At 51.5% G+C, this 25,718-nt stretch overlaps 1 protein-coding gene and 1 long non-coding RNA gene across 3 annotated transcripts in view; one reads left to right on the forward strand and one right to left on the reverse strand.

The window, feature by feature from the left end:
• The window catches only part of GRIK3 (glutamate ionotropic receptor kainate type subunit 3), a 110,960-nt gene that overhangs the window by 3,741 nt on the left and 81,501 nt on the right, over positions 1–25,718 (reverse strand). Inside the window, exons 10-15 of one of the 2 annotated variants that reach the window (XM_040534833.1) lie at positions 23,503–23,706; positions 16,195–16,418; positions 10,202–10,320; positions 7,330–7,547; positions 1,152–1,374; positions 668–918 (exon numbers count right to left, since the gene is read on the reverse strand). In XM_040534833.1, coding sequence (XP_040390767.1) covers positions 668–918; positions 1,152–1,374; positions 7,330–7,547; positions 10,202–10,320; positions 16,195–16,418; positions 23,503–23,706 — 1,239 coding nt within the window. Of the gene's footprint in view, positions 1–667; positions 919–1,151; positions 1,375–7,329; positions 7,548–10,201; positions 10,321–16,194; positions 16,419–16,656; positions 20,685–23,502; positions 23,707–25,718 lie in introns of those variants that run through there. The other variant, XM_040534834.1, reaches the window with a different exon arrangement.
• Positions 19–7,323, forward strand: LOC121058816. Its single transcript, XR_005814365.1, has 3 exons — positions 19–907; positions 2,393–2,479; positions 2,588–7,323. It is a non-coding gene; the product is annotated as an uncharacterized LOC121058816 (long non-coding RNA).

Consider the following 25,718-nt stretch of genomic DNA (forward strand, 5'->3'; position numbering starts at 1 on the left):
GTTACCACCCCAAAAAGCACCATTACCACCCCAGAACATGCCACTTGCCTCTGCCTGAGCAGGAGGCTGCTGAAACTAGGCTCTGCAGTGGGCAATCGCAAGGTTTGGGCTGCATTTAAGGCATCAGCTCTGCTTGGTGGGACGTTAGTGGGCCTCTAGTTGACCCTCTCTGCTTTGGGAAGAGCTGCGCCTTAGACATGCTAAACCGTGCAGAAAGGCAGAGCGGGAGGTGAGTGTTGGAGTGCCGGTGCTCTGGGTGGTCCCTGCTGGCTGGCTGCCGGGGTCTGGTGGGTTTGTGAGTCAGGGCTAGCGAATCCTGTGAGCTTGCTAGGGGGCAGGTTTCCTTTACCTATCCAGTCCAGTTTGCTTTGCTTTCTGGTCGTGCACGTGAATGCACTCTCCAGTTACTGTACCATGACACGCAGGGAAGAGGGAAAACCATAAAACCAGTTGTCTTTTCCACCAGCACTAACTGGCCTCTGCAGGCGGGGCGGGCAGCGAGCCTTGGGGAATGGCACTCGTGGGGTGTGGGCATGGGGAGGGGGCTCCAGGCTCTGTGCCAAGGTCAGAGTCCCTCTGCCCATCTCCCTGCCCGTCCCCGAGGTCGCTGTGCAAAACCCTCAGTGCTGGGCTAGTGGTGGTGCAGGGAAACGGAGGGGATCGGTACCTGCTCACGCTCTGCCGTTTTGCGCAGCTTGTAGATGAACTCCACCATGGCCACAAAGACTGAGAGCACCAGGCCTGCTGCCAAAACGATGAAAATCCCACCGATGTTTTGGATGCCCAGAGCGCTGGCCTCCTTGTTCTCATCCTCAGGGCAGCCGTTGCCCCGCCACCACTTCTCCTTCATCACGTGCAGCTTGTCCTCCTCCTGGAGCTGGAGGATGGCGATGGTGATCTTGTCCCGGTACGGGGAGCCTGGGGAGGGGGAATGCCATTACACACAGATGGGAAAGTCAGACAAAAACTACACCAAGTAGGGACTGCATCTGTTGGGAGGGCTGTTCAGACCTCCCTTCAGCTGGCAGACAGCGTAAGCTTTGGTATTTGGAAATGGACAGTTAGGAGTGGGTTATGTGATCCCATCTGTCGTATGTCTGGTGACCAGCCCCCCTCCTGGGCTACCTACAGAACCCCCCAGTGCCCCTTACCCATGGGAGTCCCAATGCCGTAGCCTTTGGAGTCAATGAGCCCCCCGATCTGAGTCAGGTTGCAGTTCCTCTGGGTGATGTACTCGATGGTGGTCGACTCCATCAGCAGGGCGTAGTCGGCCGTGAGGGTTCGCTGGATGCCTTCCTCGTTGCTTTTAACCAGTGCCGTGGGTTTGCTGCTCATGAAGGCCCACATTTTTTCAAATGTGGAAATTTTGGATTTCTGGAAAAACAATACCCCCCATCCCCAAAATACGAATTAATAGCCTATTCACTGCAAAAAAAACGGTGTTTTTACAATAAATAGATAAATTCCAGTTTGAGAACAGGCTCCCTAATGGGACTATTGCCAGTTTGCCATGTCTTAAATATCTCTTAAGTTTTCTGCCCACTATTGTGTGGCATCAAATTGCCATTAAAAGAGACAGATTCCAGCACACTTCACCTTATGCAAATAAATGCTCAGCAAAAAAGAGTCACTGCGCTGCAGACCAGGAGCTGTAGGTGTAACTGAACTATTCCTCTGCTTCAGCAAGGCCCTACCGTGATGCCCTGCAGAACTGCTGGTGTGACAGGCTATCAGTATATCTGCTTGAATGTATTAGTTTCCTAACCAGAATTTTGTTTATCCTGTAATGTTTCTGCACAATGAGAGAAGACAGGGAACGTTTCAGAGGGCATGTTTTTCTCCCTCTCACACACTCTATTATATTTTTGTCTTTCCCCAAGCATCACAAGGAAACACATCTCCTCTGAGATATGTGCAACTGCCAAACAAATTTAACATATCCACATAAACAGAGGCTTAGAAATATTCAAGAAGATTGTCTTACGGCTAAAAATAAACGTGGATATTCTTCCACTATCAGTAGGCATTGTGTTAGAAAAGGGGGAATGTGTTGTCTAGCTTGCTGCTCATATGAATGTTTTTTTCTCCTAGAAATGTGTTGGGTGAGAATATGGTTATTTTGTATCTTTCCATAACACTTTGCATGTAGCATTTATCTATGGCCACCTTCTGGATTGTCCCTGTGTAGGCTGTTGCTGAAGACTTCACCTGCCCTGGAAGAGGCACGTTAGCTTTCTTGCAAAGTGCCTCCTGCTGCGGTCAGTGGGAGAACGCAGCTCTGCACGGCTGGCTGGGCTCGGGAAGAGCACTTGGATAGTGAGGCTGGTGGTCATGCTGTGCTGCCTGCTCCCTTAGGTGCTGTTCTTTTTACCTACTTTCTTATTTTTCCTAGATTTATCTTTGCCTTCTTAGTTTTTAGAGGCCAGCTTAGTCAGCCAAAACACCCACAACAGCCCTTAGCAGGAGCCTGAAGCTGCCGGTAAGTCTCTGCTTTGCTGTGACTGAGGCTAGCGGCTCACCTGCAGCTGCAGGAGTCGCTGTGGCAGAAGCTGCACTTTGTTCTAGCCGTTGTTTCTCCCTTTGTCAGGTCTGTGGCCTTCCATAAAGAAGCAGGACGTGGAGCCCTGGCCCATCCCAATTGCTGCTGTCACTGCTCCCCCTTGTTTTTTCAATATGATCCAAAATGTGCCAGCATAGGTTATTTTGATAAAACACTAGAAATAAGGGTAAATTAACTAACCAAAATAGTCCCTCATCATGCTTGATATATTCCAAATGCTTTGCCTATCCATCTCCTTTTCTCAGTGTGTTTAACAAACGTACTATTATGGACCCGTTTCTCGCTGGTTGAAATTCATACTTGCTATAATCCACTTGATGAACCTGCAGCTCTGGAGCAAACTGCATTCAAGAGGCAGGATAATCTCCCTCACTCGAAAATCTGGTCCAGTGCCTGTAAGGTAGATTTGTGGCATCTATCAAGCCTCAAAGAGCAGCAAGAAATGTAGCCTCCAAAAGGATTATTAAATATCTGTGCATTACGATGGGTAATTGAAATGAATAGCGTACTCAACTTGCTGATAACGACTTGTTTAACATTTATATAGTTCGGATCAGAGGCCTCTGGGTTCACTGGCTCTCCCTTTTGCTCTTTCTCTTCCTGCGTTTAATGCTCCTCGGGTGTTGACACAGGGCTCTTAAACAACATCAGTGTTCTCCCAGTTTAAAGCACAGAGCAAAATAAACTGGCAAAAAATCAATAGGCTGCATTTAGTGAAGCTAATAGGACTTGCATGAGGCATTGTAGCTCTTCAGGCAACTTAAATTACATGAGACAGGGCTCCCTGGAACAGAAAAAACACTTTTCTCATCTTAACTCACTCCCTTTGACCTGCTCCAAGGACTTAATTGTGTTCCAGGATGCCAAGACGAGCGCTGCTTTTGCGGCTCCAGCACTGCTCAGGGTGCGTGGGCTGGGGCAGGAGCCTCCCTACAGCGAGAGCTGCTCGCGGCACCGCGGAGCCAGCGGCAAGCACACCCTGCACTAGCAATTCCCGTCCTCGTCGTGGCCTTGTGTCTCCCTGCAGCAGGCGCCACTGCTTGCCGTGGCCTCATCTTTCCCAGAGAGAAGGACGAGGTTGCTGGTGTTGGCAAGGGCATGTTGAACCCGAGGAGAAGGCGAGGCGATGCAGGCTCTACCCATTGTCTGAAACCTGCCACCGCCTCCTCACCAGGAATTTATTTCCCATTCGTTTCTTTAACTTGGCTAATGGGAGGTAAAAGTGCTCCTTTCCCAAGTACAGATCCGCCAGCTGTAATTCTCGGCGCAGGACTAGCAGGTTGATGGACCTGGCTATTTGTTAAAAGTCCAATTTAGGAGCAATTGCCAGTCATCGTGAGAGCAGTCGTCAGTCAAAAATTGCACGAGCAACCCCGGGGAGCGTGTGGTGCTCCAGCTCCCAGCTCCTTCCGCAAGCTGCAGCCACGATCCATTTTGTGCTTATCAGGGAGAAAAGTTGCTCCTTCCTCCCTTTCCTCCTCAGCTCTTCGACCGTACTTCAGAGGTGGCCGTTTATTTATGGGAACGTGGATGACGGCAACTGGGAACATACCGTTCAGATAGGCAAAGCCATCTTCATTAGGCACAATAATTCATTAGCAGTAAATTAATTGTCAGTAAGGAATGCACATAAATTGCGTTGATGTCGCTGGGCTTTTTTTGGACGTTTTATTTTGCAGGACCTCTAATTTTATGGCTTGTCATCTACCCAAAAAAAATCCTCTCTGGGGTTTGTTACTGCTTTGAACTGGTATTTGTGGTGCGGTGGCTAGGTGCACATTTCTTCTCGATGGAAGCAACGCATGCTGCCGTGGGCTGTGTACAAGGAGGTGAGGTGGTGGCAGGCAGAGAGCCCCTGCAGGATGCTCTGGCTTCCCTGCCCCATGGGATCCTCGCTTTGCTGCCCAGGGTGGATGAAGAAGACCCGCAGGGTGGCTCTGAGATGAATCCCCCGAGAGCAGTTCCATCGTGAGCTCCCCAGCGCTGGGAATAACGGAGATTATTGCTAATAAGCGGAGGCGGTGGCTGAAAGCTGTTAATCAGTGCCTCCGGGGTTTGCACCAGGGGGCTGTGTCTCTCTCCTGCTTGCATCTCTCCCACTGACTCGTCCGAGTTTTGGCCAGGGTAAATAACGTCCGAATCTGGTCCTTGAGACAGCATCTTAATCAGCCCCTGCCTTGGCGCTGAATGAAACGCGTGTAGGAAAAGCTGAGTACCAGCCCCTCAGAATGCAGCAAATGCAACGAGCACCGAGAACGCCTCCAAACTCATTCTTTAGAGTCACAGCTCAGAAGCTGTCTTTAATAACCAATGCTTCAAGACCAGTCACCCAAATAAATTAATGGAATAGTTTAGAGGAGCCAATATAAGGCATCTTGCCAAGACATATATGCTTTTTTATCAGTGAAATTGGCAAGAAAGTAACTTTCAGGCTTACGATTTTCAATTCCAGCCTGTATGAAAAAATAAATTGATTTTCACTGACGGAAGATACTTACTCTTGAGGATTTAACATTTCTGTACAAGTGAATATATATGTACACACATCCACACACTCTCACACCCGTACGCCAAACGACACATTAAACCCAGCATTTGTTCAGAGCGAGAGAGCATCTCCTGCAAGATATGAAGGATTTCTGGCATGATTTGCCATGAAACCTAGATGCTGCTCCTAAATTAATTGATCTGTTTATTCCTGTAACTCAATCTGCATTGCCAGGGAAGAAATAGCTTCTCAAAAGTTCTTTTCATGAAGTCGAAGTCTGCCAGTGCAGCTAGGAAAAGGCTGGCTTCTGCTTCCTGTTTGCCGTAGGTGGTGGGGCCGCACAGGCAAGCCCATGGGGCCGTGTTGGCACACCCACGGACACGGACCTGGCTTGGCCCATGAGAGAACTTCTGCAGGGACACGGTGGGCTTGGCATGAGCCCTTCACCAGCCTAACACTAGGCAGCAGAACCATTCAGCATTTTGGGACCATGCTTTCCACCAGGGTTTCTCTGACACTGAGCACGAGGGTGGTCACTGCCCTGCACCCTCCTGGACCTTCGTGCTCCTGGGGGGTGTCCCTGAGAGTGTGATGCCAGCCAAGCAGCTTCGCCAAACCCGCCGCAGGATTTCTCCCGTGATTTCACCAAGGACTCGCTGTGGGGTGGGGGGACACTCATCAGGGCCTTAAATTGCTCTCCCCTGTTTCCTGTGCGCAAAGGACAAGTGAGCATGGCAACCCACACGAGCGCTCCCACTGCACCAGTAATTGAACGCTTGTCAGAGGGGACATCCCTGATAATTCATCTCCAAACAGCAATAATAATAAAACAGCAAAAGGAAAATACACTGCGTCAATAAACCCTGCCAAATGCCCGTTAGGAGCCCGAGGAATGATTCTGATGGATAATGATAGGAAGCAATAAAGATGCTATGGCCTTGATGATTTAAAAAAAAAGATAGAGTTTCCTTTTATTTCCATATAAAACTCTTATTGGAAAGGGTAGTTAAAGCACACCAGTAGAAGTCATCCTTCTCCTACAGCTGCTGTGGGCTTGGATGGCAGCGTGAGGCAGCTGGCCCTGCCGCAGACAAACGTGATGCCCCTGCTCTGCTGCGGCAAGCAAGCAGCAGCCTGCTATTCCCTGCAATATTTGCATTTCCCAGATTAATTAAATATCAAACCAAACAAACCCCTCCATGTGGCTTTACTGGGCTGTGTTGCTGCCTGTCACAATAAGCATGGAGACTTGGACAAGAGCGTGGCTCCTTAACCAAGTCATGGCCAAGAAGAGTTCCCTGAGCCCCCTGGTTCTCCCCCAGACCCCGGGGGCTGCTCAGGACCCTCTCAGCCTACACGCCATGTGCCACGGCATTGCCTTGCTTTAAACCTAAATTCCTCTTCAAGGCAGGGTGCTTATTGCTTAGGTTAATCACCCCTCAATTCTAGTCCTTTTTTCTCTCTCTTTTTGAAAAGTGTGTTTTTACAGGCCAGCTGTGGTTTCAAAGGTCTCTTTAACTTTCAGTTTCTTTCCGTTTTTCAGGCACTAGTGAAATGATGAGTGTCCTTAGCACCTTCCTCTGCAGTGTTGACTAAATTCAGAAACCTCACTTTAAACAGAAGAAATAAATGTACTTTGGTTCTGATGCATTGGTGGTGTTACCTCGCATTGGAATCAGAGATTAATAAAACCTGACTACGTTAATGTGGATACCTGAAGGACAGGAAAGATAATTTCATCTGTAAAAAACACCAGGCCCTTTGCAGCATGTGTCCAGGCTGAGTTTTTGTTTGTTCTCTGCCCCTGCAGGCTGGCCGGGCAGCCTCGGGGGCTCTGTGCGGTGGTTAGTGCAGACACAAGGCAGGAGTGGCAGTGGGTGGGATGGGAAAATAAGGGCGATGCTTAAGGAATGGAAGAGTTTTCTGTAGGGCTTTAATGTAAGATACACCTGTCGTGTTCTGCCTAATGTGTGCTTCATATTTGGGTGTCTGAGTGAATACTGGGTACAGTCCCCAGAGCTGTAAAATCAATGTGATTTTATAATTGTGGCCTCAATCAGCAACTGGAAGGGGCGGATTTAGCCGTGATGTGAATCCAGGCAAGCTAAGCTGACGGGTCGAGGTCTTAACAAAGATGCGAGACAGACAGAAGCAACCTGCTTGTACGGAGGAGCAGTGATGGCTTAAGAGGCTTTTTGTCTCTGGGTCTTGTTCTCGCTCCTGTTGGCTGGGCAGGGCTGTGTCTCTGCCAGGGTGGTGGAAAGCCTGTGCCGGGTCTCACCTTGAAGAAGGTCATGGTAGCTCCATCCTTCACTGCTCCGTACTCTATTTTTGTCTGCTTTGCCAAGTCGTCTGCCGAGTCGATGGGGGATTCCATCCTCTCCACCGTCAGGAAGGCGGCAAGGTTGGCCGTGTAGGACGAGATGATAATTAGGGTGAAGAACCACCATATGCCACCAATGATCCGTGTAGATAGAGCTTTGGGCATCAGCTCCGAGCCTGGGGTGGGAGAGGGAGTGGGAGGGGAGAGGAAACAAAAGCGAGAAAGGACGCGTTTTATATATACGTGCGTACATTATATACATATGTATAGATGAAGGATTAGGTTTCACTGTCAGACTGTAACAGCGATGCAATTAAAGCCAACTGTTTTCGAGGCAAATTATCCAGACATCTTGCATGCAAGGAAATCAGTGGTTTTTTTTTGTAGCATTCACAGAAAAACCCTCTCCCTTTATTGCTGACCTTGGGTACAGTGCACAATTTACAGGAAACATTCAAACTGAAGTAATTAACTAGGCAGCTTTTATGAGATTTAAATAGCAAGCCATTTATGAACTTTTATGAGTGTTTTGTCCAGCCATTTAAAAAGTGCTTTGCTTTTGTATGGATTACTTTTCAAAGGACTCACTCTAGGGAGTGTGTTCAAATACACATGATTTAAAAAAAAATCAAACAGTGAGAGAAAGGAACTATCAGGGTCCAGTGCTTTGAATAGTGGTTAAAAGTAGGGAAGCTGGAGATGTTGCAGCATAAAAGGTGTATAACAGGTCTGGAATGATTTTTATTGAGCAGACATGAAGGACTAAATGGGTTGTGCTATTTTTGTAATCACCCAAGACACCTTTTAAAGCCAGAAAAGAGCTCTGGGTTTAAAACAACTGCATTCAGAGGATATATCCAACCTGGAATTTGCAACAAAGATAAGGCTTTGCAAAGCAATTTCAGGCAGTGTGGCATTAAAGCTTAGTATGGAGCACAGCTTTTCTCCCATCTGAGTGCAGCAAGGAGGCACTGGGAAGCAGAGGAGCCTTGGGTCTCAGTGCTGCTTTAGTTCTTCTCAAGATTCTGCTCCTTTCCCATTCCATCTCTTGCCCTTTGATGCATTGCAAGGTGTGACATCAGTCTAGCTTTGAAATATTTTTCTTCTTAGATGCAGAATAGACTTAAAAAGAATGCAGCTCTTTTTATTTCTAAGTATCTGATAAGAGGATGATTCATCGCGCTAAACCGCCCTGCTGGGAGCTGTCACTGTCCATCAGGGCAGGAGATCTGGGAAGCCTGTGCCACGCTGCAGCCATGGCAGCAGGAGGAGCGCGGAGCCCCAGCGCTGTGCACTCTGCCAAGCCAGCGCTGCGGGTCCTTTACTCCTTGGCCGTGACCGCCCAGACATGATAAATAAAAGTGTGACAAGCGTTTCTCGTTTTCCACTTCTTTCCGTTCCTGGATTTTCTGCAATTAGATCACAGCAGGATTTTGCTCCTCGTTCAGCACCGCTCACAAGCTCGCCCTGTGCTGTCTTCCCCACAGATTTATGCTGCTCATTGCACCTCGCCATACTCCGTGTGCTCTGTCCCATCCATGTACACGAACGCCGTCCTATCCCTGTCCCGTTCTGGAGGTCCCTGCTGTGGTGGTGCTGTGCACCAGCAGCACAAGAAGCATTCGGTCTTGCCTGCAGTGAGGGCCAGGCAGAGCTGCCTGAAGAAGCTCCTCGTGACCTGTCTTGCATCTCTTGGGTCGTTTCCCAGTGCAGAATGACCAGAAGAGGATAAAATGACCAGAATGACAAAAAAGACCAAAATGACCAGAAGAGGATAAGAACAGGGACAGATCGGAGGGCAAGAAGCCCTGTCTTCTGCAAAGTGGCTTTAAAGCAGAGCCAGTCAGGACAGAGATCCTGAATTAGAGCAAATTGCTTGAATTAACGGGAGCAGAAACGCACAGAGCCTGTCGGACGTGGCTGTTTGGGGAATTCAAGCAGCCGAGGGGGGCTCAGCCAGCGTTCCTCCACGGGGCACGGAGTGCGGGTGCTGCTCTGCACACACAGCAGCAGTGCACGTGCGGACACGCTGCCTCTCCATCATCTAGCAGCGTGTTCCAGATGGCAGACTCTGGAGCTGCTCCTTCTGACACTTGCCAAAGCGTGCACACGTCATTAATAGTAATTATTGTTAGTGGGGCACCTGTGTGCGGGCAGCCAGCTGCAGCTGGGTGAGCGATGAGTCTGTGCCCACCACCGTGGGGCGAGCTGTTGGGCTGGGGCTTTGACCCACAGAAAGCACAAAGAGAGGCAGGTACCAAAAAAACGTAAAATTAAATTAACAAAGGGTGAGATGCGCCAGCCCGCTCTCCCACAGAAGAAATCTGGTGGCGTTCCTGGCCCAGAAAACCTCGGATGCTTTGGATGCTTCTCCTGGGGGGCTGCAGGCAGGGCTCAGCCCTGCACACATCCCTCCATTCTTCCATCCAAGCCATGAAGGCAAAGCAGCGTGGCTCCAGCGGAGGAGAAGCAGCTCCAGGTGAGCGGATAGCAGCAGACGGAGCCACCGGGTCCTTCTGAGCTGCAGACCACCGTGAGGTTCCCTTGGTGAGCACCCCGGGGCTGCCCGCGGCAGCCACCCTCTCTCGCGCAGCTGGTCGCTGACTGTGCCTGCTCGGAGCCAGCCCCGCTCCCCTGCGCCGTGACAACGGCACGAGGCGGGCGCCGCCGGTATTCTTTTTGCAGCGGCTGCTTGGTTTTGACAGGCACAAAGATGTTTTATCTTGTTCCTGTCACAAATAAATTAAATTCTACATTCGAAAAGCCACAACAAAAGGCCGGTGTCGGAGAAGCGGCAGCAGGGTGTGCGGGGAGGAGCCACCCACCGTACCTTGCTGCATCAGCGCGCCCATCCCAAACCAGAAGCTGTTGAGCAGGGTGAAGTTATTCTCCACGATGTCCGACCCGGGGTTGCAGGGATGAGCGTCGTACCACTCGTATGGGCTGAACCTGCGGTGGCACAAGGAAGGAGAGAGCTCGTTAGTCAGGATGTGGCATCAGACCCTAAAGGACCAGGAGAAAAGCCGTGATACATCTGGTGCTGCTGTGCAGGGCCCGCTGACCCTTCAGTTGTGCGGCTTGTTAAAGAAAAAGGTAAATTCAGCCACGATTTTCGGAAGTGACCAGCATGGCTGGAAGCCCCATGTTCCACACTGCAGACAACAAGGAAACCCGGGGGGAGCCAGGCCCTTGAGGTGTTTCGGGTTGCTTCTCCAAAGCCTTCGGTCTCTGCTGATGCCCTGCTCAGCACCACGTCAGCCAACAGCAACCAGCGCACGCAGCGGTGTGCAGGATGTGTTGTGGGCACGCGGCCCCCAGCCCTGGCACGCAGCAGATCCAAGGCGCAGGGACCAGCAGCGTCTCTGCACCGACAGAGCAGAGGTACGGCAGTGATTCTGCAGCTGTGGCCGAGGCAAACCACATTGTTTTAGGGGCTCTCTGCTTGTGCATGTGGGCATCTGTGTGAGATTTCACTAGGCGAGAAGCAGAGCTCGCCACCAGCCTGACAAGCAGAAATCCTGCGTGTCAAGGCATTGGCACAGTGGAAATCGGGGTGGGTTCGCCTTGGGCTGCTGCGATGCTCAGACCATGGAAGAGCAGTTGTTCAGCAGGGGGCATGTTTTCACGGACAGCCCTGCAGTTCTTGGGCAAAACAGAGGGAATTTTCTCTGATCATCTCTCTGCAAATCCTGCCTGGGACAGGCATGCGAGCACCGCCTTGAGTACAGCTCTCCTAGCCAAGATCCAGGCAGGATGCGCATCAGGATAGATGCTAATGTTTTTAGAGCTGTTTGTTTGCGTTTTCTTAGAGTCCCAAATTTTGCACAGATTAAATTAAAAACATAATTGGCATAATTGCTTTTGAACCAGGCATTAATTATCATCTCTGCTTCCTTCTGAAATCCCTGTAGCTTCACAACAGCCCTTTCTCCAAGCCCAACCCCCAGCTTGTATTAGGAGCCATTTCTCTGTGCAATTCTCTGCCAGGCGTGCTGCTGCTCAAGGAGATGTCTTGTCGCTTAACTTCCCAGGTGTCCTCAGGCAGGCGGTTGGAAGCATTGGGAGAACAGAACAGCTCTCAGATGCTCCTCCCAGCACAAAAGCTCCCCCAAACAAACAATTACCCCTGATCTCTGCTTTCCACGCACACTCACGCTGCGGACCTTCTTGCAGAACCCAAAAGGTGGAGAATGAGCATTCAGCCATCGTGGCACAGAGCTCATGTGTCCCCAGGGAGGTTTGGCTGGGCTCGGGCTGCACCCTAACAGCCTCACTCGTTTGCCATCCAGACCGCCCGCCTCCCTGTGCTTTTTAAAGTAAGAGAAAATTGGAGAGGAAAACAAAAATTAGGCTGATTTCAGACCTGGCCTTACATGTTGCGTAGTCCTTTAAACCTGCTGTAAATTTATGCCAGAGGTGTATAAAGGATGGCGCCTAAGCCCTGTCTATTGAGTAAAGGCAGAGTTCAAGAATTAGATGAAAACTTTCTCGGGCTGCCAATGAAAGAGTGTGAGATGGAAAGGGAATTGGTAAGATCAAATGAGCCTGACAAGATGACACACTGAAGAACTTCAAGGTCTCTGAGTGAGAACCTACTGGTGCTGCTCAAATTACAGAGAAATATTCAGAAAACTGCAAAGCAGCAACAGTCTTCAGTGCTTGAAAAGCTAGTGGGACCATTAAAGGAAACAAAGGGGTAATGAAGGAAGAAGTGAGCGGAGCTCGATGACCCCATGCAGCTGGAGCCATAATAAATGGGGGCTCTTCAGGATTCACCTTGGGCTGGCTTCCCTCTTCTGCAGGTGCAAACAGGGGCTGAGGAATATTTCATCAAAAACTGCGATTATTTTCTTGTCTCCTTTTGGCAGGGAAACAGGAGCATTTCAAAGAAGGTTTAGTTAAAGATGAGATCTAACACGAAACACTTCTGAGCCTAAATTGCATCCCCGGAGAAATCTGCTATGGATGACCCAGTCCTTGTTTCAGTTAAGATGAACGGTAACGCCCCGGCCCTGGTGAGCACCAGAAGGCGTTCGGCTGCGATTTGAAGGCCCTGTGAGTCCGAGACCAGCTGACAATTCACGACAGCCAGCACACAGCCAGCGGCACGGCTGGCAGCCAGAGCCACCAGACAGACTCCCACGAAGCCACCGACGTGGGTGCTTGCGGTGCCACGGTGGCTGGAGCAGAGGGGATAAGCAAGAAGGCTGATTAAAAGGAGAGATGGATCAAATACATCCTTTGCCTGCCTCTAAATAGTCCCTAAGTCGGTTTTAAGTGGCGTTGACCTATGATTATAGCATCAGCAGAGGACTCTGGTGCCTAGTTCAGGAGACTCATGTCTCTGAATTAAGGCTTTGCTATTTTGGCTGTGGTTTTCTCCCGAGGGTTGGATTTGAGAGGCCTTGCTGGGGTCAAAGCAGATATTGTTTCAATTACTTCTGAATGTAATAAGTATGCCCCGTATTTTCCCCATGAAATCTCTGGCTCTCCATCTCCGTGTGTTAAGAGATATTCCTGCAGAACCTTAATTACACCAAATACTTGATGTTCTTTAAGAGAACATGAAGACAGAAGAAATGTCAGGAGCAAAGCACGTGAAAAAGAAACTGTAACGGCAATATTTTAGAGACTCTATTTCAGCCCCAAAGCAGCCTGATGGGAAAAAAATGTTATATTACCTCGTAACTGCTGTGATGTAAGAAAGACATAAATTGTGCTGCAGAACGGCTCATTTTGTCAGTGTAAACTAGCATGAGAGATCCTGGATGAAAAACTAGGAGGAGAGAACGAGAAAAACGAAGGAAGGGAGGCACAGACAGCGAGCAGCCGAAGGGGACTCTGAGGGCCCGGGAGCGCGGCCGCCATGCGCTGGGTCGCTGCGAGCCCAGGTCCCTGTCTCTTGGCCGCTGCTCACAGCATGGAGGGACTGCCTGGGGCTGAGCAGCCCCTCTGCGATCCGCACAGCCCCTCTGGACTTCCCTGGTTGCAGAAGGTGGCTTTGAACATGCTTCCACGTGGGAGCCAGGCCCAGCATCTCCTTCAGCCTTTTCTCAGTATTTACTGCAGCAAATTTCTTGCGTAGATGGAATTAGCACATTTAACACGCTTTGAAAGTGGGGTCTGGATAATTTGGGCTGGATTTGGTCCTCAGGCGAGTAGAGAAATATAAACCCATAAAAGTAAAACTGTATGTGAGTTCTAATCCCAAGCTCCATGAGCAGTCTGATAGTTCTGGCACTGGAGCCACAGAGTTACGGCAGCAGAGTCCATCCGGCCACGTTCTGCATGGCTAGCAGAGGCACAAAGTGAAGGGATCCTATTAATCACCACAATATTTTTTCCTTTTGTAATTACCTTGGGTTCACTTTCCCAGATGAGCATCTTTCCCTGCTGAGAGCATCTGGTGCCTTCTCTCTCTGACACAAAGCAGAACCATTAAGGCCCTCGTCCTGCTGCAGCCCTGACAGCCCCAACAACGCAGGCAGCGCCGCTTAGCCAAGCTGCCCCACATCTTCTGTCCCCCTGGCTGCTTCCCCAGCCGGCCCCGCTGGTTCTGGCCAGGGTCTGCTGAGCTGAGCTGGCAGAAGCGTGGGGTGGTGATGGCAATGCCACTCTCATCCTCTCCTCAAGTCGTGTGCTCCTAACAAGCAGTGCCTTTCCTGCGCGTTACGCCGCACGCAGGCTGAATTGAGCTGCGAGGTTATCTTGGTGGCTTGCTTTGTGCTGGGCTCCCCAGGGGCACTGGGCAGCGGCAGCCTGCTCATGTCCGTGCTCAGAGGACTTCTGTTTGATCTCAGGATGGTGCCTGGAAGCCTGGTGCGTGGCTCGGTGTCATGGCCCCCTTTGGGAGAGCTGCGTTGCAAAAAGTAGGAAGGAGACACTTGGGGACCCTCTGTGCCTTCAGGAGGGATGCATGGCCCCTCCTGCCCTGCACCTCTGCAGAGGAGGGATCAGAGACGTGGCTGCTTCGCCGTCCCAGATGGTCTGCAGAACACTAATGCTGTCTGCTAAGCAGAGTTTACTTTGACAACTGCTGTTACGTGTAATTAGGATATTACATAGTAAACTCAGGAAATCATCTCTAAATGCCTCTGAGGACCTGAGGGATGTTGGAAATTGCAGATTTGTTGTAACATGAGGGTTAATGCGTTCTGGTTGCTGCGGTTTCATGTTTAATCTTTACTTTGACTGTCTGATTGATGTCAGTGGATTAGGTAGAAGCTGGTTTCTGAAGGAGGCTCCAAGGAAAACACAGCCCACCAGCCCTTCCTCGGAGGGGCCTGCACAGAGCCACGGCGTGGGGGGCAGCAGGGATGCTGCTGAGGCACCGCTGCCATGGCTGGGACTGGAAGGTACTGAGAAACGAGCGTCTAACTGCAGAGCGTGTTTGGGAAACTTCCCCAGGCACGGCGCTCGCCCAAAATATTTAAACACCCGGGAAGCTGGGCATGGCTGGGGACACGGCCAGGGAGGGCAGCAAGAGCTTTGTTCGGGTTTGGAAAGGCGGCGCTGCATATTCAGAGCAGCCCTGGACTGTGAATCGCATCAAAGACTCTGTGAAATTAATAACTCATGCAAATAGATGCAAATTCCACTGCTTTTAAATATAGAGGTTTTAAACATGCTAATTAGATGCATATTAATTTCTGTAAACAGACGCTGTCAGATCGTAGCGCCGCGCTCTGCATCCGTTTGGTACAGGGGAGGGTTTGCGGGGAGCTTTGCTGCTGGGGGGATCAGAAGCAGGAGCTGAGACCGACGCGGGGCGCGGGAGCCGCGTGCCCAGGGGGCAGTGGGGAGGCCGGGCCTCTTCTGGGGAGGCTGCCTGAGAGGTCACCTAACGGGAGCACAAGCAGGAAAACCACGTCCCGTCACCCCTCGTCGTACCAGGCAGGTGCCAACAAAACAAAAAGGCAGGTGAATTTCTAAAATCATAAACGAGGGAGCATTTTAAAATTCTTTTGTGCTCAAAGTCTGCTAACCGGTGGAACTGCCAGCCCTTACACAGCACAAGAGGCTTACGGATTTATGTTAATAAAGCAAACAACCACAGTTAGCATGGTGGAGCAGCACAAAGGATGTAACAGACTCGAGCTGGCAAAGACAGAACCAAATCTCCCCTGTGGATAGCCAACTTTAATTTTCTCCACTGGCTTTGTATCACCTCTCCAGCCACTCGGAGATAGAAATCCCACAGCCTGCAGCCTGCTGCCCTCTGGCAAGTCCTGTTCCTAAATCTCTTTGTTTACATTTTGAAAGAAGGGAGCTTCTGTGTGCTGAGGCCTTCAAATGGAGCCCCTCGTGTCCAGCGAGCTGCCAGCACCGAGCCCCTGTGCCGACGCAGGGCCTCCAACAGCAAGCCTTGCCGTGCCCTCGCTGAAAATGGACCGAGCAGGAGGAGAGGCATTGGTCTGAATGTGTACAGCCAGCCTCGGGGAGGTAAAAGCCGGGCCCGTTTTAGTTTAACACTTACAGAGCAACGCCACAGTTGAGCAAAAAGCCATTTGCGCTCTCTTTCTGAAGCCACGAAAAACCATAAACCGTGCTTCGGCTAACGCTCTGATTATCCCTCCATGGGAAGGGTGGCAGCGAAATGGAACAGAACAGGGGAGCCTGCGAGTCGTGAGCAAGCCCACGCTAGCAGACCAGCCTGCCTCTGGGTAATGGGCCAGAAGTAATTTCATTAATGAAACAGGTTTAATGCCGCGGCTCCCACTGCGTGGTTAGATCCCTGCGACGTGCCGGCAGCGAAACGATTTGGAGCACGGGCAAAGCGTAGCGTGGTGGCAGCTGGGTGGCGCGGCGTCGGCATCCCCTTACCTGGCTATGACAAAGAGCACGCAGCTGACCCCCAGGTAGGCGAGGAGGATGTACATCCAGATGTCAGGAGACAGGGGGTTGAGGAAGGAGAACACACTGGGGTTGGTCCCGTTGGGCTTGCGGTACAAAATACTGACCCCCAGGGTCATGAAGGGCTTGGAGAAGTCGATCGCTTTCTCCCGGACGTGGGTGATGGTGAGAGGAGCGACGGCCAGGTCAGCTTTCTGTCCGTGACATGGAGGGAGAGAGACACAAAGGGAAAAAAAGAAGTCATTAGAAAGCCATTGCCATCCCTCAGAAGCCCTCCGTCTCCCCAACTTGCCCCGCTGCGGGGTCGGTCTTGTTCCTAGCACGAGGAACCGCGCTGGGAAGAGCCGGCGTCTGCCAGGTTGCTCTGCTTCTGCTCTGTGGTAGAGGGCAGTACAGGTGCTCTGGCCTCTGCAGAGCCCCCCGCAAAGGAGGGCTGGCTGGGCTTGGGTTGTTCTGTCTGCTGAAAGGCAGTGCCTTGCCCCAAAACCCAAAGGCTCCACGCACGCCTTCTGGGGCTGGCTCCGAAGCCCCAGCAGAGGCCATACTGCAAACATGCAAAGGTTTCATCCTTGCTGCCTTCACCTGGGAGCTCTAAAACCCAGCACAGCCAGCCTGCAAGGGCTGCAGCTGTGTTTCTGTGCACCAGCGCCGTCCTTTCCTCCCTGCTCCCATTCCCCCCCGGTAAGCAGGGCACAGATCACCAGAGCCCAAAGCAAAAGGCCAAGGTGTGGGGGTGTGAGCGAGGCACCCTGGGCACTGAGACCAAGGGGGCTTTTGCTGCGCCGGCTGCTCGGCCCCAAAGGCTGGGCACCGCACATGGGCTGACCTCATGGCAAAAGTTGTAAGGCCCATTCTGGGGACACCAGGCGTGCGGGAGGAGCGGTGCTGGGCGGGGACCCTGCGGTGCTGTGCGGGGAGCTTGGAGGGAGCCCCCATGGGATGCAGTTCCTCTCGCATTATCACTTATCCTAGTGATAATTTCCTAGAGATACAGCGGATTCGTTGTGACTTGCAACCTTTAAATCAATATTAGCGCTCTTGCTAGAACTTGCTTTGCTCCAACAGAAAGCAGGGGCTCACTGCAGAAGTTGGTGAAGATCTCTGGCCTGTGCTGTGCAGGAAGGCCAGGCTCATGGCCCTAAACTCTGTGCAAAAAGGCAGTGGGGTATTTTTATGTGCAGGAACCTGTCTGGGCCTTTTTTATAGGAAGACACAAGCATTTATCCGTTACGTGTGTCTGAAAGGGTCTGCTCTCCAGAGATCGGAACATTGCAGGTCCTGAGCAGAGCAGGTGCAGGGATTCTCTGAGGACAGAACTACGTCTGTTCTTCTAATACTCTTCAGTCTGAGCCCTGGTTGCTTCCTTTTCCTCGTCACTTTGCAGTCATGTTCAGCTCCTGCGTCACGTCTGTGTGCGTGTCCTACTCTTAACAGGGAATCTGAAGGAGATGCTGAAGAATGTGGCTACTGATTTTTCTGGAAGAAGGAGGAAATGGGCAGTTCTGAGGTCAGAACTAGCTAGCAGCTGCCCATCTGAGAGATCCTCCAAAGCCAGATTTGTCAAAATGATATAGCAAGCTAAATAACAGCCAGCAGTTTATGCTTTACCACAGAAAATGAAGAGAGAAAAGTCTGCATGGATGCTCAAGGATCAAAATGCTTTTAGTGCAGAGATAAAATTTTACTGTGTCATTTCAGCAGCTCCTGCGATTTGATCACAGCCCCACGTCCTTGGCAGTAAATGTCACACACAACCAGGATGAAGCAGGTATTAGGGAGCCCAATCTGGCGTTGTGTCCTCAGCTCTGAAAGGCATTATAGGGCTGCACTTTGATATCCTTTTTATCGATGCAGATTTTTCGGAAGGTGGCCTCTAATTACGGATTTGCTGAATGGGAGGATCGGAATCAAAACCCTCCAAGGGTGAAGCTTTCATTTCGTTGTGCTCTGCCGTCACGAAGCAGGCAGTCGGGTAGCGGGCCCTGATGGCTTCCTTCACTCAGCCCCAGCTTTTATGCTGTTGCACGGTAAGATGGGTTTTATTAAAATGAGGAATTACGGCAAGTGCCAGCGGCTTAAAGGCCCTTATCCAGCAAAGCCACTTAAGCACATGCTTCTGTCTTCCCGGAGCTCGCACACACTCCAAGTGTTGCGTATCTTAAGTGTGGTGCTGAATTGAGGCCAAAAAGATGAATTTTGCTAAGGCAACAACACACCAAATGCAGGCACTGCCCCAGCACCCCTCGCAGGCTTGGCTCTCCTTACTCACACCAGGCTGCAGCCTTCACACTTGGGTGGAACTGATGCGAGTTCGCCGGGCGTTCAGTGGAGGAAGAATCCTGTTCTCCGCAGAGGTGTTTGGCTTTAGCACCAACTGCTAGGTCTTATCTTCAAGTTCTCAGTTATCACAGGAACGTGGCCGCGGGTCAGAACAGCTCGAGCACAGTCCCTGGAGTCGTGCAGCACCCGCCGGCCACCGGAGCGGAGCTGGGTGTGACAGCCTCTCGCAGCAGCGCCAGCAAACAGCATAAGCACCAAGATACATATTTATTCAAGAAAGTAAGCTGCCTCGGTGCTTATTTTACCAATCTGAGTTAGGTGTTTACATAAACTAATTATGTATGTGTTGCCTGAGAGACAGGTAAATAGTGCATATTTTACTCATTTAATTGTTATTCAGCTGTCTGTCTGGCAGCACTGGCACTTGCATCCTCCAGTCTTGTTTGCTCCTGAGCATCCCCGGGCACAGCACGGCCAGCAGCACCCTTCGTGGCCCACCCTGTCCCAGAACTGCCACAGGAGGAGGTGGCGAGGGCAGGCACAGTCTGCCTGCAGCCTGCAGCTGGTGGGGAGCAGGGGTTCATCCTCAGCAAGCGGCTGAGCGTCCTGCGGGGCCCTGCAGCCAGCAGCAGGGAGCACCACGCGCACGAAGTGATGCTCCAGGGGGAGCGAGGCCGGGGCAGGCACCACCCCGAGCGCTCCTCGTCTGGCACCGTGTACACCGTGAGCAGCGGGTCAGCGTTAATTGGCTGACTCCTGCTCTTAATGGCTGCTCTTAGGATTTCAGCCCTCGTTCAGACATCATTTTTGTCAATGCATTTATTTAATGTCAGTGGTGAATTCAGAAGGATGTTGGCAGGGAAAACCTAGCTCTAAGCTGAAGGGGAGAAAGGAGGAGCGTGAAGTCCGGCTGGGCCTCTTCTCATCTTTTTTGGGGGGGAAGTTCCTCAGAGAGAGCGGCCAGGCTCTGGGATCACAGTGACAGCAGACCTAGCTTTAGGGACAAGCCCTGTGCCTGGCAGGTGAGCGAACCAAGGGGGGAACGGCAGGTCCAGAGACCTGCGGAAGCAAGCAGAGGACTTGGGGCTCCCAACTTGCACGTCAGTGTGCTGCTGTCGGCTGCTTCTCTGATGGTGATAAATGTGAATTCACCAAATTAATGATGCTGAGCACAAAAGGAGGAAGTGCAGCCAGCTTACTTCCATCTCCTTTCTAATGCTGAGTTTCTGGGGTGTAAACAAGGGACGACATGCACCTCATCCAACAGCAATGTTTTTTTTCCTGTTCCTGGCCCAGTGGCTTCCAAACGAATCCCCAGCTCCCTGGCACTTGAAATAAACACCCACCAGTGCAGGAGCATTACTGGGAATGTGGCAATGTGGTGCAATATGTGTTTCTGCCAGAATTTACTGTCAATAAATGCCCGTTTATTGTGAGAGTGTTAAATCAACTGTCATAAATCATCCCTAAGGATAGATATTATATCTTCTCTATAGTTACCATTGGCAGGGATTTCCATTAGAAACCCTGTTATTCTTCATGCCTTTTTTATTCCCACATGAAGTTTCAGAGTGAATGGAAATTTGATATGTACTGTCTCGGGAGAAGACAAGTTTTATTTGTGAACAAGTTTGTGCGAAATGTCCAGAACAACTCATTCTGCTGGTTTTATGTGGCTCTGCCCACAAACAATGGGGAGGATTTGCAGGCACTACGGTGCCAGACAGCTAAAATTTAAAAATCAGAATGGATGGGCCACAATGCACAGTGTAGTTCTGCTTGTACCAATAATAATTCCTATGAATAAATAGCAGTAACAGTTCACTACGGATGAAAGGAGGAGATCTGACAGTTGCCAGCTTCCCTGTTTATTACGGATGCACAGCACAGAGACTTCTCTGCATCGCCTGGTGCCCCATACCCACCCAAAACACTGGTGGTGTGAGCGAGGTGAGCTTTCATGGCCCCTTCTGGTTAAGACTTCCCTGCAGAAGTGGCCAGGCAGAGTGACAACAAGCAACAAACTGCGCTGAGGAAAGCGTCCGGCTCTCCAGGGAGCGGACTGAACACCAAAGCAGATTTTTTGTGATGAAGGACGAGCAGCAGATGAAAGGCAGCAGGGCAGGAGTTCTTGCATCTCACTGCGCAGAGCTGTCTTCTCCAGATCTGCTGCTGGGGACCTGCAAGATGGGGTCATGCTGGGAGCTGCTCTGACTGCTGTTGCTTTTCCTGTTTATGCTTAAGGCCACACTAGAAACAAAGCAATTTTACAAAGGATTGTAGCCCAAGGCATTACTGCCTGTGGCCAGGCATGTCTGGATCAGAAGGGACGGCGGAAGGAGGAGGATGCGTGACTCCAAAGGAAGCAGTGGGAGCTTGCAGCGTAAACAGCCAGTCCTCCGTCTCGTGCTCTGGGAGGTACCCCTGGGGGTTGTGGTGGGCACCATCACCCCCAAACACTAACTGGACACCCACCTGGGCTCCCCCAGCTGGCACTGCCAGCCGGCTCCCGCTGCGGGTGCATTTCACAGCCCAGCAGAAGGCCAGCCCTCCTTGCTTTGCCCATCCGTGGTACTCTGCATCTGCTGCTCCCAGGGCTCTCAGCCCTTCCACATGATAACAACCTCCGTTTTAGCCTCTCGTTTCACCTCGGGAACACATCACTGATGTACAAGGCATGGGACCAAGACTGCGCTTCAGCTCAGCCCCGCAAGAAGGTGCTTCACAGCACCCTGGGGGCTCAGTCTCAGCTGCACAAGAGGTAAGGGGATCTTCAGCAAGGCACAGACTTTCTGCACGGAGCTAATCTTGGCCTGGGGGTTCGGACTTCACAAAGTCCTACGTGCTTTAGGCTCCCACCTGAACGATCCAAATTCCTTTACTAGGAGGAGACACTGGAGGGAAGCCAGCCCAGATACCGAACTCCCGGTGTAGGCAGTCCTGTTTTCACCGTTACCGCTTTGTTTGAATGCTGTCTCCAACACTTTGCCTACAAGGTGTGAAATAAGGTTGAACTTTCCCATTGCGAATGCCAATCAGTTGTTCCTTTCCCCACATCACGTGAAGATGCTTTGCTGCTGAGGAAGGGCCCCATCTGGTTGCAGTTTCACTTTTTAATGCTTTACATAAACACTGCTATAAAAAGCAATGACATGCAGATAAAATAATGGCTTCATACAGGGTTTGGGCAATGGTTGTAAATCACTGCAAGGCACGTACCCAGCCGCACCTGTTAGAAGGCAGAATTCGAACTTGATGCTTGTTTGCAAGTAAAACCTGCAAGAAGAGGGGATTTGGTCCTTTCCTGTTGCTGTCTGTTAGTTTGCTGTTTGAATAGTAGCCAAGAAATACTTCAGTGCAGGCTGGCCATGAATTTAGGGCATCATTTAATGAGGTTGTTCCCCATATCTTCTTCTTGGTCTGTCTCTTTAAGCTGACCACAGCCTTGGGGAGCTCAGAAAACCTCCTGAGGGCCCTCTAACATCTTGCAGGACATTGGAAGTGACATGGGTCAGACTAAATGACAGCCTGGCTGCTATTCCCCTTGTCTAATTTCCTTCAGAGCTGTTTACTTCTCCAGAGACCCATGGGATGGATGCCCTGCAGTAAGAGCCACGGACTCCGCTGCCAGCAGCGAGGCTGGGGACTGCAGGAGGCCGGCCTCTGGAGCAGGCTGCCAAGGGTCACAGCCTGTGCGCTGCGTCTGCGCCACGTTCGTCACGGGGAGGGCACCACGGCAGCCTCTTCCGCTGTGAGCTGAGAGTCACTCGTCTGACTTAGCGAGGCCGTTGTGTAAGAGACCATCAAACCTGTGCTGTGGGCTGCATGGGCTTTTCTGGGAGCAAAAGCACAAGGGCAGAGTCGCGCCGCCTGGGGCGTATTCCCCTGGGAGACAAAGCATCTCCTTCCCCCCAGGGCTGTCCTTGCATGCCCTTCCTGCTTCTCCAGGGCGAGCCATCTCAGGACTACCGCCTGCTTCACCGGCTGATTGAGCGTCACTGTCCCTAGAAGGGACATAATCGTGATCATCTGCATTTTGCAGATGGAGGAAATATTGCGCAGAAGCAACTTGTCCGATGTCATTTCAGGCAGACAAGCCAAATCTGGAAACACAACCTCGATCTCGGAGCCCCAGGTCTGCCATCTCACCGCGAGACACTGCTTGGTTAGCCGCTCGCAGCGACGCTCATTTGCTGGAGTGACTCACCCAGCACACACATTCCTCTCACATCAGCTGTAATAGCATCACAGCTGCTACGTATCTGGGCTTATTTTTGTCCCTTTCCGCTCAGGCAATGTTTACAAAATGAAGCCAGGAACCTGAGAGGTTGTCCCATGGCTGCGCCCCTCGGCCAGGACGTGAAGGAGCAGAGGGGTGTGCTGTACCTCCAGGGAGGCCGATACCGCTCCCTGCGGGCAGGGATCAGAGAGGAGTCTTGTCTCTCTTTTTCTCAGAGACCTTTTCCTGGAATAGGAGCTTCAGAAATGCGCCAGCTCTCCTCACCTCCCTAAGTGGGCTTCGGGGATCATGGGATGTGCTGGAGGCAAAATACTTCATTAGGAGGCTGAGCGTCCGCTGGCCGTGAGTCCAGGTGACTTTTTGGCAGCTGCAAGGGAAAAGCTGCCACTGGAGCTTCGCTGGTGTGTAATGGGGTTTCAGAAGTAACCATGGAAGGAAGGGCACAGCTGCTCTGCTGCAGGGGAGCTCTATGTTTTGGAGATTTTCGGAAAATGAGCTGCATTTATAAATATATATAGAGAGAAAGACCTGTGCCCTGCACACCTGCTCTTGCTCTCTGGATCCATGATCTGAATTCAGCCAAGGGATGTGTTCATTCAATTCAGCCAATTCATCCCAGCCAATTCAGCCTGGGATGTGTTTGGGGCCCCTGAGCCACCTCGTTGCTGTGCCCTGGCCCCTGTTTGCAGCCCCCATCCCACCCCTGGCTGAAAGCCTGGGTCTGCCCAGGCCCCTCCGGGTGTCTCGGCCTCACTCACATGGTCGATGAGCTCCTTGATCATGCCGTTCCACTGCCCCTTGTCGTCCTGCGCGCCATATTTCCCGTCCTCCACCAGGCGGATCTCGTAGGTGAAGCCCAGGATGATGGCCAGCTCCTTCAGCAGGTCGATGCAGTAGCCCTCAAAGCGGTCGTTCCCAAAGAGGGCGGTGTCGGACTTGCGGAACATGACGAAGGGCTCCTCCTGGACAGGGCAAAGCAAAAACCCCATTAGGGCTCGGCCACGGTCCCAGCTCCTGCCCCAGGTAGGGCCACCCCTTCAGCCAACCTGAGCCGCGAGCGCCAGCTCTGCAGGCTGGGCTGGCACGGTGACACGCTGGGAATAAATTAGCTTTGCACAGCGCATCAGCTAATTAGCAACCTTGTTTACCCCACAAAATTTGATTTTGTCTCTTCTGAGCAGCCAACTGTTTTCCATTTGGTGGAATTTCAGGGAGAAAAATAACCATTTCATGCTCTGCAAATGAAGAGTGTTGAGAGCAGCAAAAGGCTGGGGGGGACAAACTGAACCGCGAGCCCTGCTCCGCCGACACTCAGCCGACCCCACACTGCGGTACCGGCCCTTAAGAGGCTGGTGGATTAAATACCAGCTGCAGGACTGTGCTCGGCTGGTGGCCAGCCCCAAACGTCCCCGAGTTGAGCTCTGTTTCCTCTCTGCCAGCACTAGCTGAAGGGGTGCAGGGCCCTGCTGCTGCCCAGAGAGGCGCCGCCTTGGGCTCTGTATCCGCAGCGGGGACATCTCTGGTCGCAGCAGCCCCAGGCACCAGCACATGTGAAAATAACTAAAAAAGTGCTTTACAACCGGCTCTGCCCTACGGATCGCTGCCTCTTTGCAGGCGAAGGCAGGAACACGCAGCAAGCTGCACAACCCTTTGGTGGCTGTCAGGCTTGGGCAGCTACTGGGGCTGAGGACAAGGGACACTGGGGCAGCCTGGGGGAGGCAACGTGCAGAGCACAGATGGAAATGGCAAAAAATGGCAAGCAGCAGGCAGGAGCTGGACGGCAGTGGGAGGCTGAGATAGGGGGAGGCAGCAAATGAATGGCTGCAATTAAAGCTATCTGCAAGGCGGCCGGAGCCCCGGTAAGGTGGCACCGAGGTCCTGTGCTGCAGAGCAGTTGCCGTGCCTTGGGGAGTGACCAGAGAGCTTCACGGAAACTGGAATTGCAGAATTACGAAGCAAAGTGGGAAACATCACGCCCACAGAGTTTGGTTTGGCACTCTCAGCTCTGTTAAACCCTGCTCTCCCTGGCCACAACCTCAGCTTTTTTTTTTTTTTTTCCTTTGGAATTAGTGCTTTGTTTGTGAATCAGCGGAATCTATGGATCTCGCTATAAATACAGCAGCTCCAGAGCAGCCATAAAGCACTATTAATTTTGGGAAGCGCTGTAGGGATTACATACATATTTAACAGCTGAAGCGCTGAACATTAGGACGCCACTCGCTTCAGTAATGTATCTGCAGGTCTCAAACATTTCCTAGGGGGTAATTCTGAACTCTGTGAACCACTTATTCACGGACTATTTCACAATTTATTACTGAAAATGGCCAGACATCCAATTCACAAGCGCTCTCGGTTTGCTAATCGATTTCTCAGTGAAGGTGCCCTCAATTTCATAACTTCACAGTTCCCATATTGCTTGGGGAGAGTGGCGCTGGCTGCTGGGGTAATATTTCTCTTCCAACAAGTCACTGCAATATGAGCAAAAGGGGAAAAAATAACCTTTCCTGCTTTCCCTTTTAAAGGTTCCTCCTCTGGCTTTTCTACAACCAGTTAAACCAATGTGAAAGGGCAAAGGGATGTCGCAAATGCAAATGAAGCGTAGGGTTGTGTTTTATGTTTTGGAACCCGGGATATGAAATGCAGTTAGTGCAGAGCTCAGGTCCGAGCACACTGCCGGCTCCTTCGGGCAGCGCTGGTTTCCAGGAGGATGCCCCATGGCACATGTACAGGCCCAAGGAGTGGCACGGTTAATAGGAACTGATACCACCCGTGTACTTCATGTGATTTGTGCTTGCTCCCGGACCATGAGATGCAAATGCTGCCCGAAAGAAGCCCATCACAGGCAGGTGGCTGACAGGTCTCCTTCTGGCTCCATCACCTGACATCGTGCTGAGGTCTTTGAGGTGCAGTGATGATAGCGCTCTAACCCCAGCAGGTCCCCAGCTCCAGCCATGGTTTAAGCCCTGGAAAGATG

This window comes from Cygnus olor, chromosome 23 (genome assembly GCF_009769625.2).
Source record: "Cygnus olor isolate bCygOlo1 chromosome 23, bCygOlo1.pri.v2, whole genome shotgun sequence".
In the NCBI taxonomy this organism is placed as follows: domain Eukaryota; kingdom Metazoa; phylum Chordata; class Aves; order Anseriformes; family Anatidae; genus Cygnus; species Cygnus olor.